Source organism: Zeugodacus cucurbitae, chromosome 4 (genome assembly GCF_028554725.1).
Source record: "Zeugodacus cucurbitae isolate PBARC_wt_2022May chromosome 4, idZeuCucr1.2, whole genome shotgun sequence".
NCBI classification, from domain to species: Eukaryota; Metazoa; Arthropoda; class Insecta; order Diptera; family Tephritidae; genus Zeugodacus; species Zeugodacus cucurbitae.
In genome coordinates, this window is record NC_071669.1 from 48310660 (window position 1) to 48327638 (window position 16979).

The 16979-nt window shown below is 37.3% G+C and overlaps 1 protein-coding gene across 2 annotated transcripts; it reads right to left on the reverse strand.

The window, feature by feature from the left end:
* Positions 1-1643: 1643 nt before the first annotated feature.
* On the reverse strand, positions 1644-4251 carry LOC105221166 (proton-coupled amino acid transporter-like protein CG1139). 2 transcript variants are annotated; one of them, XM_011197920.3, is made up of 9 exons: positions 4072-4251; positions 3855-4005; positions 3678-3799; positions 3375-3601; positions 3182-3312; positions 3073-3118; positions 2940-3012; positions 2035-2204; positions 1644-1968 (listed from the first exon to the last, which is right to left on the reverse strand). In XM_011197920.3, exons 1-9 carry the CDS (start codon positions 4149-4151, stop codon positions 1718-1720), a joined length of 1251 nt encoding a protein of 416 aa, XP_011196222.1. In that variant the 5' UTR covers positions 4152-4251; the 3' UTR covers positions 1644-1717. The 2 variants fall into 2 exon arrangements, with proteins under 2 accessions (XP_011196222.1, XP_028901991.1); XM_029046158.2 differs by having other exon boundaries at positions 2940-3118; positions 4072-4250.
* Between the last annotated feature and the right edge of the window lie 12728 nt (positions 4252-16979).

The window sequence follows — 16979 nt, forward strand, 5'->3', positions numbered from 1 at the left end:
TTGAGTTATGAAAGTTCCACTGTATTTAGGCTCTCGAGGGGCATTGCCAAAATTAGAAAGCCAGTAAGAAGTCCGTTATTATTATTATTATTATATAAAGACAAATAAGTATATTAACTAATATAAAAACAATAGGTGAGTCGAGGAGAATATATTCAATAAGAATTTGTCGATTTTTCAAGAATACTACTTAGAGAGAGACTTCAAGGACTTCAGAAAACCGCATCTTCCGCATCTAAGTGACTGTTGCATTGGAGATTAGAAACCAAAGTTTTAATGAAAAATCTGTCAAACCTCATTGAGATTATGATTCATATAATTTTTATATATTTACGACTTATACGAGTGTTGTTGTTGTAATGCATGATATATTACATCTATATGATTTATCTAATTCGGACCGCGTTGACCATTAAACTGTGTAAATATCGATTTAACATGAAGGGTTATCTTGTAAACGCATTTGATTGATAATATAAAAAAGAGAAGTGAAGTTTATGGACACAACACACAAATACAAATATTTGTAAATATATATGCACACAATATAAATACAATTCAATTTATGTCCAGTCTGCTCATACCAAATCCACAGGCAGCAATTGATAAGATCACCTTCTTATAGATTACTACATACCCATACACCAACAAATATACGAGTAAATACACGCGCGGACCTGCGCAATGAAGGTTGTTTCCCAACAAATTTACACACAAATCGATCAAGATAAAATTTTAATTCACTTAAGCGCTGATGCGCGCAAGCAAAGCGAACGGAAATTGAAAATTGGAAATAACGCGCATGCGCGGCGTACTGACAGCGATGCGGCTGCGCAGTCGCATTTGTATGTATGTTATGTGCTTGAGTAAGTATTGCTGCTACCTTAAAAGGCCGGCAAGCCAAATTGGCGACGTAGCAGCACTTAGACGCACCGAGCTCGTCTGCATGTGGCAAGTGCAGGCTAAATGCCACAACAAGTGAGGTGCGCGCTGCGGCAGCAATGGGTGTAGCGCGGCAGTGGCGCATGCGCACGCGTTCATACTTTCAAGCAAGCGACATATTGAGGGCAATGAAAACGAACACTTGTCTGTAATGAATGTAAGTCTGTATGTGTTTGTGCCACAAGCCGATTGCCAACGGTCGCACCATCAACAGCATTGTGTTATCTCCGTCGATTCTGGAGCAATGTGCGCGCACGTAAATTCAGTTCATTTAATGCCTTGTTAGCTTAATTGAGCTATCGCCTAATTAGTCGCAGAATCTCGCCTTATCCGTTAGCAAAACATTTTAATCTAAACGGCCAACAAGTGCGTGCATGTTGCACGAGTATCTAAGCGATACACCCAGAGATACTCGCACACTATATCGTGCGGTATCGCGCCGCGCCGGTTGTGGCCGAACCACACACCAAAAGGGGCAAACAACAACATGGCGGGGCGGTGTGGAAGTTGGTTGCATGCCACAAGGTGCGCACCCCGACAACAACGCGTTTCAGCGCTTGGTGCGAATACACTGATAGGTACAATATGTAGTCAATAAATTTCTCGCGCGCTCTGAACGCCGCGAGGCAGGGGTACTACTTACAAGCGTCTCTTTTTGTTTGTTTTTTTCCTAATAAAAAATAAACACAAATGACTTTGCATTACTTGCAACATTTATTATTATCGACTGTGATTATTTTTCACTTAGTGGCCACGCAAACAGTGCAATCCAGCGTTATTGTTGTAATTGGTAATTTACAAAGAGGTCTCTGATCGAGAACCAAGTGCCAATAGCGCCACCAACAAAACCAAAAACAACCAAAGCTAAATCTTGCCACAAGTAGATCTTATATGGTCCAAATCCCTGGCTGTAGCGCAAGCAGAAGTCCATCAAACCGGGAAAGATCAAGCCGAGATAAGAGAGTGAGAAGGAGCCAACGAGCGAGAGTATGAGAACCAGTTCTGAACTCATAACCGCGGCGAGCACTATAATATTTTAAAGAAAATTATATTTGTTTTATCACTGAAAGAACTAAAATCAGAAATACTCACCTGCGCCGAGCACAATAGCTATGCGTAAGACATACTCCAAGGGATGCGACGCCTTTAAATTCATATATTCCGAGTAACGCCGCCAACACACCTCGATGGTTATGTAACCTTGTAGAGCAAACGATAAAAATATGGCCACCGCGAACATTAATTTTGCCAAGCGGGGTAAGCTGCGGAAATAGGAAGGAGATATAGGGGTATGTTAGAAATTAATTATATATAGATGGAACGGTCTTCGATTTCTCAAACCTTGTTGAGTAGTGAATCGAACAAACAACTGGTATAAATCGCTTAAAGTGGTATAATCAATAGTATAGCCACACAAATAAAATTATAACCGGGGATCCTACTATGTGTACCTTATGTTTTTGGGGACGCCGAATGCCCATCCGAGGTCCATTTAACCCCATCAGATGAGGGTTTTGACATAACCCTACAACATTCTATATGGCGGACAATGTTTTTTAAAATTCATCAAGCTTGAAACTCGATACTCGGGGGTTTCCGGGGTCACAGATTACGAATCCAGTGTGGGTTTTTCAAAATGCAAAAAGTCGGATCCAATATGGCGGACGCTTTTTGGAAAAATTCATCGGGATCAGTTGGAACTCGTTGCTCAGGGGTTTTTGGGGTCGCTGATTATGAATTTGACGTTACTTAAAATTCAAAATGGCGACCCAATATTGCGAACACATTTTAAAAATTGAATCCACTATTTTGAATTTTGAAAAACCGACACCGGATTCAAGATAATTCTGAACAAAATTGAAGGCTTTGTCTTTCCCAAAAATTTCTTGGCGAAAAGGTTTTAGAAAAACTTGCCATATGGAACCTCAGATCTGACTTAAGAATTAAATTTCGATTCTTAAAATAAATCATTATGAATAGATGCCCAACACACTTACAACTCATCCATCGGCAGATTGGAAGTAATACTGTCCTTAACCCTGTCACCATAGCGCCAGTAGCCGAAAAATGCTATCAATACATATAGTATTAGGGAAGTGCCCAAGCCCATATTTAGAATGCCATATAAACCTAGATAGTCCCGCGGGGATTTCATTTTGGCTTCAACGGAGATGATCTACAATATTTTAATAATTTATTTAGAAATAAATTTTGAGAATATGGAAACTATGTAACTCACCACACCGACAGATTCGATGGCGAAAAGCACCGTGCCGAAGAATAAAGGATAAGATTTCAAATCGCCAAAGGCACTTCGCCGAGCCAACGAAGGCAGACCCGTGAAAATGTAGTAGAATACAATGACGAAACCTGCAAAACTTTTACTTTTGTATCAATTCTATCAATTTCATAACCAAGAATATACTCATTACTAAAGCAAATCATGGCGTCCGCAACTGCATTGAACGGCACCAGATTCCGCAGATCGCGCACCAAATAAATCGCTGATAACGGCAAAGTCAACGCGAAGATATAAAAGCGTGAGTCGATATCGTAACCATAAAAATCGAACAACTCCTTCATATTGTCGGCAATGAAGACGACGTAAGCGCAGCAGACGCCAAAATGATAGAAGGCCAATATGAAGTCGATGGTGGAGCTTAAAACAACAAAGAATTACAAAAATTCACATAACTAAATCAAACACATTTTCTGATACAAAACTTCATACAAACCGCGCAGTTTCGCTTAAGAACCGCAAGTATTTCGGGCCCGATTCCAAGGCGACCGCCATCGAGTCTGGATAGTTCAGCTGCGGCACACGCTTGCGCTTGCTCAGCTCGTACATGCCATGCAACTGTAAACTCGCGGAATTCAAAATTTATTATAAACAACGAAATGCGCTCATTTACCAACACATGCAGCGCGAATATGACGATAGAGCCGATCAAGGCGGTGCTGAGGAGACCGTTCAGCCAACCAGCTGCCTGAAAGGCTTTGGGCATGGCCAGGCAGCCAATGCCGATGGAGGCCTTCAGTAAGCTGATGTAGACTTCGAGATTACTGAAATTTATTTCGTTTTTCAATTTTAATTGTTCTTGTTTTTTTTTTGGTGTAATCAAAGCGTACCTCATTGGATTCTCAACCACACGATGCTGGTAAGGATCATAGTTATTTTCATCATTTTCGCTGTTTTGCGGTTCCTTCATGCCTATAACAGCAAATGTTTTGTAGTATTTAAAGTAAACAAATTTTAGAATTTCAGCTGTCAGTTTTTTATTTTCATATTTTTATTTTTGAGGCGAATTCGTAAGTTCTATAACTATGGTAATATAGTTATCGAGTATACTTATGCTTATAGAAAGTTTTTGGGTAAAGAAAACTCTACAAATAATGTGAAAAAAAAAACAGTTGATGATGATCTAAAATTCATATTTTTTAAGTGCAAAGAAATTCCGCTTCATGAATAGCAATTGAAAGCTTTCTCAATCATCATCGCTAGATTTTAAGGGTATATCTGAACTAGTTCGATTTCTAAATGTTGCTAAATCAGTATTTTGTGTAGTTACTATTGTGATAAACATTTGTACACATATTTGTGGAAAATCTGGAATAAATAAATAAATATATTGAATAATTAAACTTTGTTATACATTTAAATAGCTCAATTCCTTTAGGGTTAGTCAGTCTAGATCCCCAAAAAAATCGTTATTATGATGATTCATTATTTATTCGACGCGATTTCATCCTCGTTACTGTAATGAATTTGAATTTACGGATGACCAGTGGTTGTGGATTATTATCGAAACAGCCAAAAGAAAATCATAGTTGAATTAGATTTCATCTGAAAGTTTAGAAATTCATCGGATTCTGTCAACTGGATCAGATTGGATTGGACCAAGACCTAAATATAGAGACTTTTTTCTTTCCCACATGTAATGTGAGATTTGAAAATACGGTTTAACTTCCATAACTCTCTAACCCAAATTTTTTGTGGAATATGGTGATTCGAGTTGGGATCGTTGAAGTCGAAGTCTTCAAACTTATGGTTATTTTACATTCAATTCCTGGTCAGATTTATAATGATGAAGTTCGAGGCTTAAACGAATACTGGAGTTCTGGTATTTTGCTGATACGAAGTTTCTGCAGGTGAGACCGTAGAGGTAAGTGTCCAGTTATGTTCAGTGCTCTTTAGGTCTATTACTTTATTTACTCCTCAGTGTGCCTAATTTTGTAGTTGTGCAAATGAATTTATGTTCATATTGTCCAGTAGAAGCGTTACTTAGTACAAAGTGCATAAAGTGAGACAGCTAATAATAATAAAATAGTCTTACACGTTTTAAAAAATATGCAAAACCACGTACCGTAAAAAACGTCCCAGAAAGTTCAGCAGGAATAGACCGTAGGATAGCAATTATCTCCCGAATAGGCTCAAAAGAGAGTTTTACTGGCATTTGGGGAAAAATTCAGAACGAATTTAATGTCTAAATATCCAATAGAACAATTGGCCGGCGTTTGATAGAATCTGGCTTCTTAAGCAGAGAAGCAACCAAGATCATTTAGAGCGATTAACACATAGACCTAGATGAACGAAAGTATGTTTGATGAGCAAGAAATCAGTAGTTTTACGTAGTTCTCGCTATGTTTCACCGTAGTGGAGCATGGTGGATTTGCGGCGATGTTTTTGCTGGTATGGGTCCACTCCATGGGATTGATGGAATCTTCAGTATGCAGATATACATATGTCGACATACTGAAGAATATTAAGTTGCGGTGAGCTAAGAAAAACCTGCCTGTTATATGGAAATTTTAAAGGATTACGAGCAAAAGCACATGACAAAGTTACAGACCATGATTTTTATACTCTCGCAACAAAGTTGCTAAGAGAGTATTATAGTTTTGTTCACATAACGGTTGTTTGTAACACCCAAAACTAAACGAGTTAGATATAAGGTTATATATGCCAAAGTGATAAGAGCGACGAGGCGAGTCAAAATCCGAATGTCTGCCTGTCCGTCCGTCCGTCCGTCTGTGCAAGCTGTAACTTGAGTAAAAATGAAGATATCTTGATGAAACTTGGAACTTGAAACTTGAAACTTATTTCTTGGCACCATAGGACCGTTGCCATGCCCACAAAATAGCGAAAACCAAAAACACATAAAGTGCCATAACTAAGCCATAAATAAAGTTGTGGAAATAAAATTTTGTATGAAGGGGAAGTTTTTTGGGGAAGTGGGCGTGGCCCCGCCCTCAAATAGGTTTTTTGTATATAACTCGCAAACCAATAAAGCTATATAAACCAAACTTTCTGCAGTCGTTTCTTTTAGCCATTTCCTTATACAGTCCAAAAATGAAAGAAATCGGCTCACGCCCACATCCCATACAAAGGTTAGGTTGAAAATTACTAAAAGTGCGTTAACTCACTAAGGAAAAACGTCAGAAACACTATATTTTACATAACAAATGGCAGATGGGAGCTGCACTCAGATCTTTTTACAAAATGGAAAATGGGCGTGGCCAAAAACCATATCTCTGGAACTACTCGACTGTGTGGAAAATGGATGAAATCGGTTCAGAACTACGACAACTTCCCATATAACTCAATTTTGAATTCCATCTGATTCCTTCACTTTATAAGATATACATTGAAGATTACAAACTTTATTGGGCTTTATGTTTAAAATATATAATGATGGTTCCAATATCCATGAAATATGTCTAATTTGATTTAGTTATTCATTCTAATAATGTTTTAAATAAACTTTGAAGTCAAGGTAATTCAAGTAATAAAGAGATAATTCCCTTCAAAAACAAATAAACATTTGAATACTAATCCAAATTTCAACCTGTTGCTGTACACTAAGAACCCTCACTGGCTGATTGACCCAATTTCTATGGCTCTCAGTACTCCGTAGCACAAAATCTGCCACCAATCGCTGTATTTATGTACTTATGTCTGTGTGGCGGCGCTTAATCAGTCATCAATAAACATTTATTTTACTCCGAACCGCAATCGTATTACCAGCAACAAAAGCAACTACTAACCAATCACAATTGTTGGCACTAACTACCCGCGATAGTGGTAGTTGTTGCTGTTGTTGTAGTTGTTGTCAACATGCCCGCGCTGTCATTACTGTTATCTGATGTTGTACAAAACATGCATACATATTGACTGCCACAAGTATATGTATATGTTGCATTGTTGCAAGCATTGTAATTGCTATGTTTGTGTATTGCACGGTTGTAGTTTGTCAACATGTATGTATGTTTGTGTGTGTGTGTGTGTGTTATTGAGCTGCCGCTGAGCTTGGTGAATGTCTACAAATCGAAATCATATGTCAATTGTCGTGTCAAACCGAAAATCGATTTCGATGATTGCCATTTGTGGCCGACAATTATTTACAATATACGTACAACAACAACAACAGTAGCGGCAGCAATAAACGCGAATCAATACAACAACATTTATGCGAATGTAAACAGCGCTGCTGGATTTTTGCAGTCACCAATACAGCAATTGCTGTTATTGTTGTTGCTGATATATGTATGTATGTTGCGGCAACCGAACAACATGTCGCATAATTAAGTAAACGCGACTATTTGCCAGACATTCGCTCAATCGCCCGTGCGCTACAAAAATTACCGGCAGCAACCATTTTCTAACGCAGCTTGCCAACAAACTTGCAACATGGTGCAACATGCGCCATGTGACATGCTCAGCATAACGATATTTTCACGAATGCCTACCCAAGTTGCATGCAAAGGCGCGCTGCGGCACAGGTGGGCTCCAGCTTCGGCGCGCTCAAGCGGACACAAGCGGACACAAGCGTGGTGGCCGCGTTGTTGTACTGTTGACGGCGCGCGCTTTGCGCCCTCAGCGCTTGCTGCGGCGGCGGTCTGCCAAAGTGATGGCGCTGTTGATCAGCCGCTTGTTGTTTGCGATTGATAATGATTGCTGCCGCATCGCATTGACATGTGCCGCGAATACCAAAATGTCGCATGTGTTGCATATTGCATACCACTACTACTACTTACATACAAACACACAACTCGCGCTTGGCAATTAAAGTCGGCGCGTTCGCGCGCGCATATCTTAGCGTTTGCTTGTTGGCATTCGCTCGCGCTCGCCACTTGAATGCGGAGTTTGTGACCCAATTGGCGTATGCGAGTACGCATTACAACTACATCAACTACTTAAAAAACAACAACAACTGAGAAATCAACGGCATGCATATGCATTTCTGTGCGCTCGTGTGCCTATTTGCTTGTTTGGTCCTCCATCTGCAATTCTTATGGCTGCTTAATGCCGCGTCTATAAAGTCGGCATTTGCCGGAAGTTGGATTTGCAAAATGCAAATTTAACTGGCAGCCATTTCTATGCTAATTTCACGCTACAAATGCATACGCAATAAAAGCGAAGAAACAATCAGCGCTTAGCTGGTCATCCCCACATTCTACAGCCTGGTTTACAAAAATATGCCCGCGTTATTGGTTTGCAAATGAAATGACACTCAGCGCGTCGTGTTGACCTCCCGCATAGCGTATGCACGCAACAAAGACTACACCGACACAATCGCGACGCATCGAAGTCATTGTATATTTGTATATGCATATGTATGTATGAAGAGTATGTGGGAAAGTAGCCAGGAGGAAATATTTCGCCCAAACGGTTATTAGGATCCCGATAAACTAAAAATTTCAGAACATGCTCATATGAATAGCGATAGATCATCTGCGGCAAATCTCTTTCCTCAGAAGAAAATTGATTCACCTCTATTACATATGCATTTGATATTCAGGTCTCGTTTTGAGATACCAAAGGAATATATAAATCCATGAATACAGGCCTCATAGAGCTACTAGAATTACGGTATAAAACTAAATTTCAGTCATTTAGACTCTCATAGTGGAATGCTGGACCGCTGAACTTCGCATAACGGTTAATATCATAAAAGTAGTTTATACTAAGATATAGCATTACTAGATAAGAAACGCTTAACCCATTAAGGGCACAATCCAAAAAGTATGACTATTTCTTGGACATCCTAAAATTCAGCATTCCGAAACAATCGTTATCTTGAGAGAAGATCTATGAGCTGAGAACAAGATCTATAGTTATATTGGAAGCCCCAAAAATTTCGCAGCAAAGAAAATCTCTTCGGTCTATTAATTAGCCAAACGAAATCGTAGCCACCAATCGTAGAAATTATCAGACTAAATAAGCTGTTCGCGTTTTAATTATGATTAACTGAATTTTTATAACCATTACCTCAGATTATAAACTTTTATATATTCAGTTTCCGCAACGTCAATGAATCAAATAAAACGAAATTTAAATTGTAAGTTTGGTAAAGATAAACTCAAAAATCTTTCACCATTGGGAAGCTCAACACAGGCTAGATTTTTTGCTAGAATCTCAACTTTCTGGAAATAGTTCCCAGGTGAGGGTATTAAAACGACTCCGGGATGGATAATCTTAAGGGGTTATATACAGTTAGACGGCCGAAAAAAGTGAATTTTCCAGAATTTTTTCTGAGAAAACTTTTTAATTTATTGATCCAAAAATTTATACACATATTATGGTATCTTTAAACTGTATTTTAAGACTTAGTACTAGTAAAAATATTTATTTGAAAAAGAGCTACAGCTGATCTCTAGGAGCTCCTCTCAAAAAAGACGTTTTGCGGTGACCACTATATCTCGGAACTGGATCATATGAAATTAAAAAACCAAACAGATTTCGTTAAAATAATCTTAAATCTAGTAATTAATCGAAGGAATAAGCAAAATAAAATTGTTTGACAAAATGGCGGTTTCTCAAAAAAAAATCGATTCTTCACCGAAATTTCGGCCTTAAATTGTTTATAAAAAAAATTTTGTTATCGGAGAGAAAAAATCTTCGTTTAATTACTAAAAAATATATTTAGGAAGGTCGTGTTAAAATTTGAGACTAATCGTTCTAGCCGTTTTCGAGTAATGTTGTTCACCGACTTTGAAAACACCATTTTGAGAAAAACGCGCTGCCGCTCGGGCCTTGTACTTCAAAGCACTCTGAAACGCCTTTTCAAATTTGCTTGTAACTTTGAAAATATTCACCGGAACGATATGAAATTTTCTGTGTGTATTCTTAAATATACGTACATTAAGAAAATGAAATAAAAAAAATCGATTTTTGAAACCCCTTAATTTGAAACTGAAAATCGTCTTGCAAGTCGCAATCGCAATCGCGTGTCAGATTCATTTCAAAACCTCCCAAGTACGTGCTAGAGAGTCGAGTATGGAGCGTGTGTACCGGCTTGAAGAACAAAATATTACAAATATACAAGCTCGCTTCATATTCAGAGAGAAAGACAACGGACACCAAAGACTAGAGGTCGTAATCAAGTTTTAGCTCATTGCAAATAAAATATAATTTCAAATTCGAATTTTCCTCATTTTACTTTTTTTAAAATGAACCCCCGCAAAAAACGAGAAAGTACATACATATGTATGGGAAATTGTAAAAACTTCTAACTTTTGAAATATTTGTTTAAACCCGTGTGAAGCCGGAGCGGTCCGCTAGCCGATAAATAAATTTAGAAGTCGTTGAAACTTATTCTTATAATCTTCCTTATCTTAATATCCTTATCATTATAATCCTCTCATAATGAGCGAGTTATTATTAGGGTTGATCTATTTATTTATAGCCCTGAGAAAAGGGACTTGATATAAGGTTGAGCGATAATTTGTTCGATCTCGAGGCTCCGTATCATGTTTTACCACATCAAAGCCTTGCTTCGTTACTACCTAGGAGTATCATGCAAATAGTTCTGAAGCCTTCATTTTACTCAACCCGCTAATAATTAGTCTTAAGCGAGATAGAAGCAAGATCTTAGCTTCGCTTGGTACCTTGAATTTGCGACAAACTAGCCAAATATCATCCGCTTTATAGTCGATACTAATTGAACAATATGCCGTACTATCATGATATGTGGAGAAAACCACAAAGTTAGGAAGAATCCTCCACTGATTTCGTTCTAATTATGAACATAAAGAAGGACTAGTCAATTTCTCCCTCCCATCACTTGCACAGCGTAATCCCACCCACTTGTCACCCACTTGCTACTTCTATCTCCTTGAGCTTGTACAGCTCGGTTCGAGTATAGTCTTCACACCTTCAGAACAAAAATGTCAAAAAGAGTTAATCCAACTTGTATACATGCTTCATCTGATAACCCTGAATAATGAACAAACTTAGCCTTAGCCTAGATCGGTTAGTACTTTTTTTGTCTTATAGTATTTTTTTGAAGGATATAAACCTAAACAGAGGCGAAGAAAAGATAATAGACTTGTAAGTTTCCTGTTACTTTAAGTAGGTCCATCCAAATTTAGTATTAGAGGATAGATGCTGGAGTTGATTGCTTAACTACGGCATATTTTATGTGAAATTTGTAACATAATCTGTTATGAGAGCTTGGATATAGACACACTCTAATATTTTATAAAATCTTCAAATTGCAGCTGTTTATTAATAGGTTCTTTTAATAGTTTTCTTCATCACGAGCATTGCAATGTCGATGGTGTAGTAGGTTTCGTTGTTATCTTGGACGGATTTAACTTTGACTCTTCGTCATACATATTCAGTCTTATTGTAAATTTCATGTGAACGACATTCCCAATGAAAAAACTCACACATTTGTGTTTTTTTAACATGAATTTCACAAGGTGGGAAATCTCACATCTTCGAAAAATTTCCTTTATTGTAAATGTAATTTGTAACAAGTATAAATACTAACAATTTAATCAATATTAATATTAAATTTTTTTAAATATGAACCAAGATCTATTTATATTAAGTAGTTATGTGGTAGAGGGCGCTTCAAATGTCTTCAAGATTATTTTAGGATTTTTTAAAGGTAGCAGCGGATCTATTACTTCCGTCATCCGACGATTCACTTTCGGATAAAGTGCTCACTGAATATGCGCCAAAGACTGGTAAAGAAATGTCTAGATCTTCAAGATTAGACTAGTTTGGGTGCTTGTACACAGATGAATCCTAGGTAATAATATAAGTCTAAAGAGCTTTAAGTTTAGGCACGCCAGTCTTAACTACAGTAGAATGCGAACAAGTGGAAGCACCTATGCCCTTGTGATCTACTGGATAGTTGGGCTTCAACTGAGCTGGGCAAGGTTCACAGCCCTTTGTTCGAGTCTTAATATATAATTAGGGTTTTTTCTGACTTCACTCCTGTTGTGCAGAACAACCATAAAACCTAACCCAAGGTCTATTAACAAAATACAGTTGAAGGTTTTGGTGGCAAATTCTGATATAGTAAAGTGCTTTCACAAAGAACATGATTTCTTGAATAGCACGGGGCCATCATCGAAATCAATTTATGAATAGTACAAGGTTGTTAATTTGCTACCCAATGTGCGCCCCTTCTACTTATGATTGTTGATGATTTAACCTTTTATGCTAAAATAGTCGCGCAATTGGCTTTATAAACGGAATCTTAATTTGTAGCCCCAAAAAATTTTATGAATCAACAAAAATCAAAACAAAAATATTTGTGACAGAATGCCGAAATTCGAATATAAGTTTTCATTCACACGAAATTCATGATACGAAATTTTTTTTCGTGAGGACAAAAATATTCATGGAATGATTTATTCACATGAAATTTGCAATAAGGCTGATTGTTTCATATGAGTGCATCGAGAACTGATTATTTTAAAAGCCTTCTAAGATCATGTTTTGTATCTCGTTTTTTCTTATAGATCTTTGTACCTACTAGGTTTCCATTATAGTCCGGCAACCAGCGGATTAAATTTTTTACCTCCAATGCCACTACAGCACATTATTTCTTACATGCTCCTCTAGTATATGTAGGCATACATTCAGAAAACACAAGCAAAAGTTCTTTAAAAGGTTTTTATGTGAGGATTATCAGTACACGCACTGAAATATATACATATATATATCTATGAACTGTAGTATATGTATGTATATAAGGATATATCTATATATTCCATTGAACATCAAGCACCCACAAGTACAGTGACCTCGAAAAACGCTTTCGCCACAAGAATAACGTGAAATAATAAACAACTTTGCCTAGGCTATTTGTTGTTATTTGTACTCTACTTAAGACTAAGAAACCTTTGAACTAAGCAAACGAAAAAAACAAACCTCGCATTTGTACTGAATTTATGAGGATTGCATTTTGCATTATTGCAACGGCAACATTTCCGCCACCGCAATGATTATGCATAGAAAGCGACTATAAATACCGCTACATACTATATGTATGTATGTAAATGAAATCGAAATGCATATAGATTTTTATATATGTATAAGTCTGTATATGAGCCCCTAGTAAGCACTAAAGTGAAGCGTTGAACCTACACCGCCCTCGGCTATTGAAAGTGGACTTTACTTTTAAATGTCAATCGCACGCTCTATTGGCAGCCATGATGAACAACACACACTCACACACAATTCAATATCAAAGCAACGCATGTGAAATGCATTCGCAGCGCTCACACACACACACATTCATGCAAATTCATCGTCACATTGTAGTGTTTGGCCGCGGCATGAGAGCGCGGCGGCGGCGGCGCGCGGCTATTGCGGGTGCGTGGGGTTATTGGTCGCACTGCCGTCGACGCGCCGACGCGCTTACATACGTTTTGTCACCTTTGATGTCAACATTTTGCTGCATTCGATTTTTATAATGCGGAATTTGCATAAAATATTCCTTGCAGCGCAGCGCGGACACAATACCGAACGCGGCGTGGCGCGGTGAAATGTGAAATGAAATTGAAAATGTTCTACGCAAGTGGATTTGCATGAGCGCTATGGTGGGGAGCATAAAGTGCGTTGCTGTTGTTTGTATTAAATATACGGAATTTACTCCTACATACAACAAATAGTTGTTTGGTTTATGGTTATTGTTGTGGTTATTATGTGGTTGCAAGCGACGCAGTTGTCGCACAAAATGAGGTCAAATCGGTCACCAACGAACGCAAATCAACAAATTCAAATGCTTTAACATAAATATATATATTTACATAACGGTGTTTGTGCATGTGTATGTATGTGTATCACAAGCATGTCCTTATTGCCAGTGCCACAACGCAGCTGTGAGGAAGTTGTGCGAGCAATTGCTTTTTAAATGGAAAGTTGTTAACTGCGCGCGCGACAAGCTGATGACAATTTATTGCAAATAACTTATAACAGTAAAATGCTTTGAAAGTAGCTAAGTTATTCTATTTTCTAGTACCTTATTATTCAAACTACAATATGAGGGAGCGTAGGGGTATTTCAACTCAATATTCTGTAGGGGGATTGATTCAATAATCCCGCTAATGAAATTGGTCTAGAGTTTTGTCGCATTATGTATAGCAAAATGTTACCGTTATGCAAAAATTGTACTATAACTAGAAGGTAGTAATCAAAGACTTTACAATAAAGAAGAGCGAATTAAATGCAATCTCGAACTGCACATCACCCTAGATGAATATACATACTTGTAATTTCTGATGGACGAAATCTTCACCTTAAATACCTCCGCGCTCAGTTGAGACGGTGCCTTTTAGTCTCGAAAACTATTTTTTAAGTTAAAAAGCAGTTCAACACAGCTTAATGATATCGTTCAAAAATATTTTTTCAAACACGTCTAAATACACCTAGGCGGCTTTCAGCATATTCAGACTTCACAACCAATAAGCAAACTGATCAGACGGCATTCTTAGAAAACCGAACTTAAACAGTATTATTGTTATTTTATTTACCAAAGTCTAATTCCATAAAGAGAGACTTTCAAGATAGAGTCTTTCCAACTATGGCTTCTTTGAAGAATCCTAAAAAGTCCATAAACATATAGCGCCACTAACAGTGAAGTTTTGAGAAGTGTGATCCACAATACAGAGTTGCTAAAATAACCATAAAAAAGGAAAAGCAGCCTACCTAGGACATAACATGAGGAACCCTAAATACGAGCTCAAGCAATTAATTATCCAAGGAAAAATTGAAGGCAAACGGGGTTTTGATAGGAAACAACTTGCATAGCTTCAAAACGGTGGATAGAAATACAAAACGTTGGCAAGCACAGCAATGAGGCGAGAGACAGAGAACAACATGCCACTATAATTAAGAATTTTGAATTCTTGGTCAAAAGCAGAACTGTAACAATTGCCACAGCCTCCAATGTGAATTTTTCATATTACCAAAATTAAGGAGAATCTTAAAGAACCGCGGTTTTTTAGGCATAACTGACATTACAAGCGCTTAGCTGAAAAAATATAAATATTGTTAAAAAAAACATAAATTCCCGATATTTTTTAACGCAACTCGTTCATAATAATCAATAGTATATGATCACCAAAATTTGAATACTAATATTTAATTCAAACTTTTTTCTGTATATAGATACATATTTAAAGAATAAATTGTGAAATTTTCAAAAAAAAAATTAATGGAGGAGTTCTCCATTGGACGTCATTTCCGGTGACCCCTCGAAAAAAAAGTGCGTCCGCGTTGTCAGCATAACTCCTGACAGGATCATCTAAAATGAAAAAAAAAAAACAAAAATAAGTGTAAGGTAACCTTAGACCATAAACTCGTGCTTGAACGAAAACAAGACGGTTGAGTAGTTTTCGAGAACATTTGACAACCGACTTTGAAAATACGGTTCCGAGAAAAACGAGTTTAAAGTTTTGAGTAACAATAATACCTGACTTGGAGCGCACACCTTCCAAACCTTCCAAATGCTGTATGTCCGAAACTTTTATTCGGATCGACTTGTAAAGTTAGGATAATATTCTTGAGATGTTATAGAAATTAATAAGCCAAAATTTTTGAACCCAAGAAACCCGTGTAACCCCTAAAATTCTACGTAAAAATATTCTGCTTAACATGACCCGCATAAAAGTAATATATATAAAAGAAATGTTTTTATATTTTTACAAAAACTACAAAAAAAAATAAAGGATAAACAGGTTATTATTATTTACTATACACAGATTCAGGTATTGGGTTATAAAGTTTGGCTAAATGCATATGCATTATGCTATTCTGATTTATTATCTGTGAGCTAGTAGAGTGGTATAAGGTTCATGTCTTATATAAATATCGCAAGGTGTACGAAACAGAGACGTCCGTTAGGTTAGTGACTGACTTTTTACCGAGGATGTTCGAACACTGCTTCGCATTTTTGTCATTTTGAATAAAGCTGGAGGTCTTCCACTTGGACTAGCATTGGTCGCATGGATGGAAAGTCTAATCTGACTACTTCGAACTCAAATTAAAGCGTACAAACTCGGTCGTTCAGCTTCGACATTCTTCGCTCATGTGAACGGTTCTAAAGATCTTTTGGAGAACAGTTCTCTCGACTGTTGTGATCGTTCATGCTTCTGCACCATATAATAAGACGGGCATGATGAGAGACTTATAGAGCGTATTTTTTTTTGTCGAGAGAGGGATCTGCTTCTCAATTACCTACCGATCCCAAAGTAACACCTGTTACGAAGAGTTATTCTGCGCTTAATCTTCAGACGTAGATTACTGGTGGAATTTATTCTGGTTCCGAGATAAACAAAATCATTAACTTTTTCAAATGTATAACTCGATAAATATGTTCAGACGTGTAATATATAAATATGTTAGTGCAGTTCCTTTTTTTAGAGGAGCTGTTTATAATATATTTGTTCAAATTTAATCAAACCCTGTAGGAAAATCTTTAGGTGCCTTGAGAGCCAGTTCTTGGAACAAATATTTATATTTTTATAGTCAAAGCTTTCCATTAATTTGATAACGAATAAAATGTATGACCCTAATCTCCATACAACGGATAAACACTCATCCAAATACCAATATGTATATACATAAATCTATATATATAAAAAAATATATTATTTTTATAGAATGGAATTATATGCGTTTGAATAATGGGTAGGTGTAGGCAGTGACGTGTCAGTGCAGTGCACGAGAAGCCAGCGAGTAACAACAAATGCGGGTGCGGGACAGACGAAGCATTTGGCTTTCTAGCTGCGGGGCA

What these genes read in the sequence shown, in the direction of transcription:
- LOC105221166 (XM_029046158.2), bottom strand. Translation starts at nt 4,151, where the DNA reads ATGAAGGAACCGCAAAACAGCGAAAATGATGAAAATAACTATGATCCT. An exon ending in TTCTTAAGCGAAACTGCGCG is followed by an intron (nt 3,602 to 3,677) that starts GTTTGTATGAAG and finishes TGTTGTTTTAAG; the next exon opens with CTCCACCATCGACTTCATAT. An exon ending in AATCTGCCGATGGATGAGTT is followed by an intron (nt 2,205 to 2,939) that starts GTAAGTGTGTTG and finishes CTATTTCCGCAG; the next exon opens with CTTACCCCGCTTGGCAAAAT.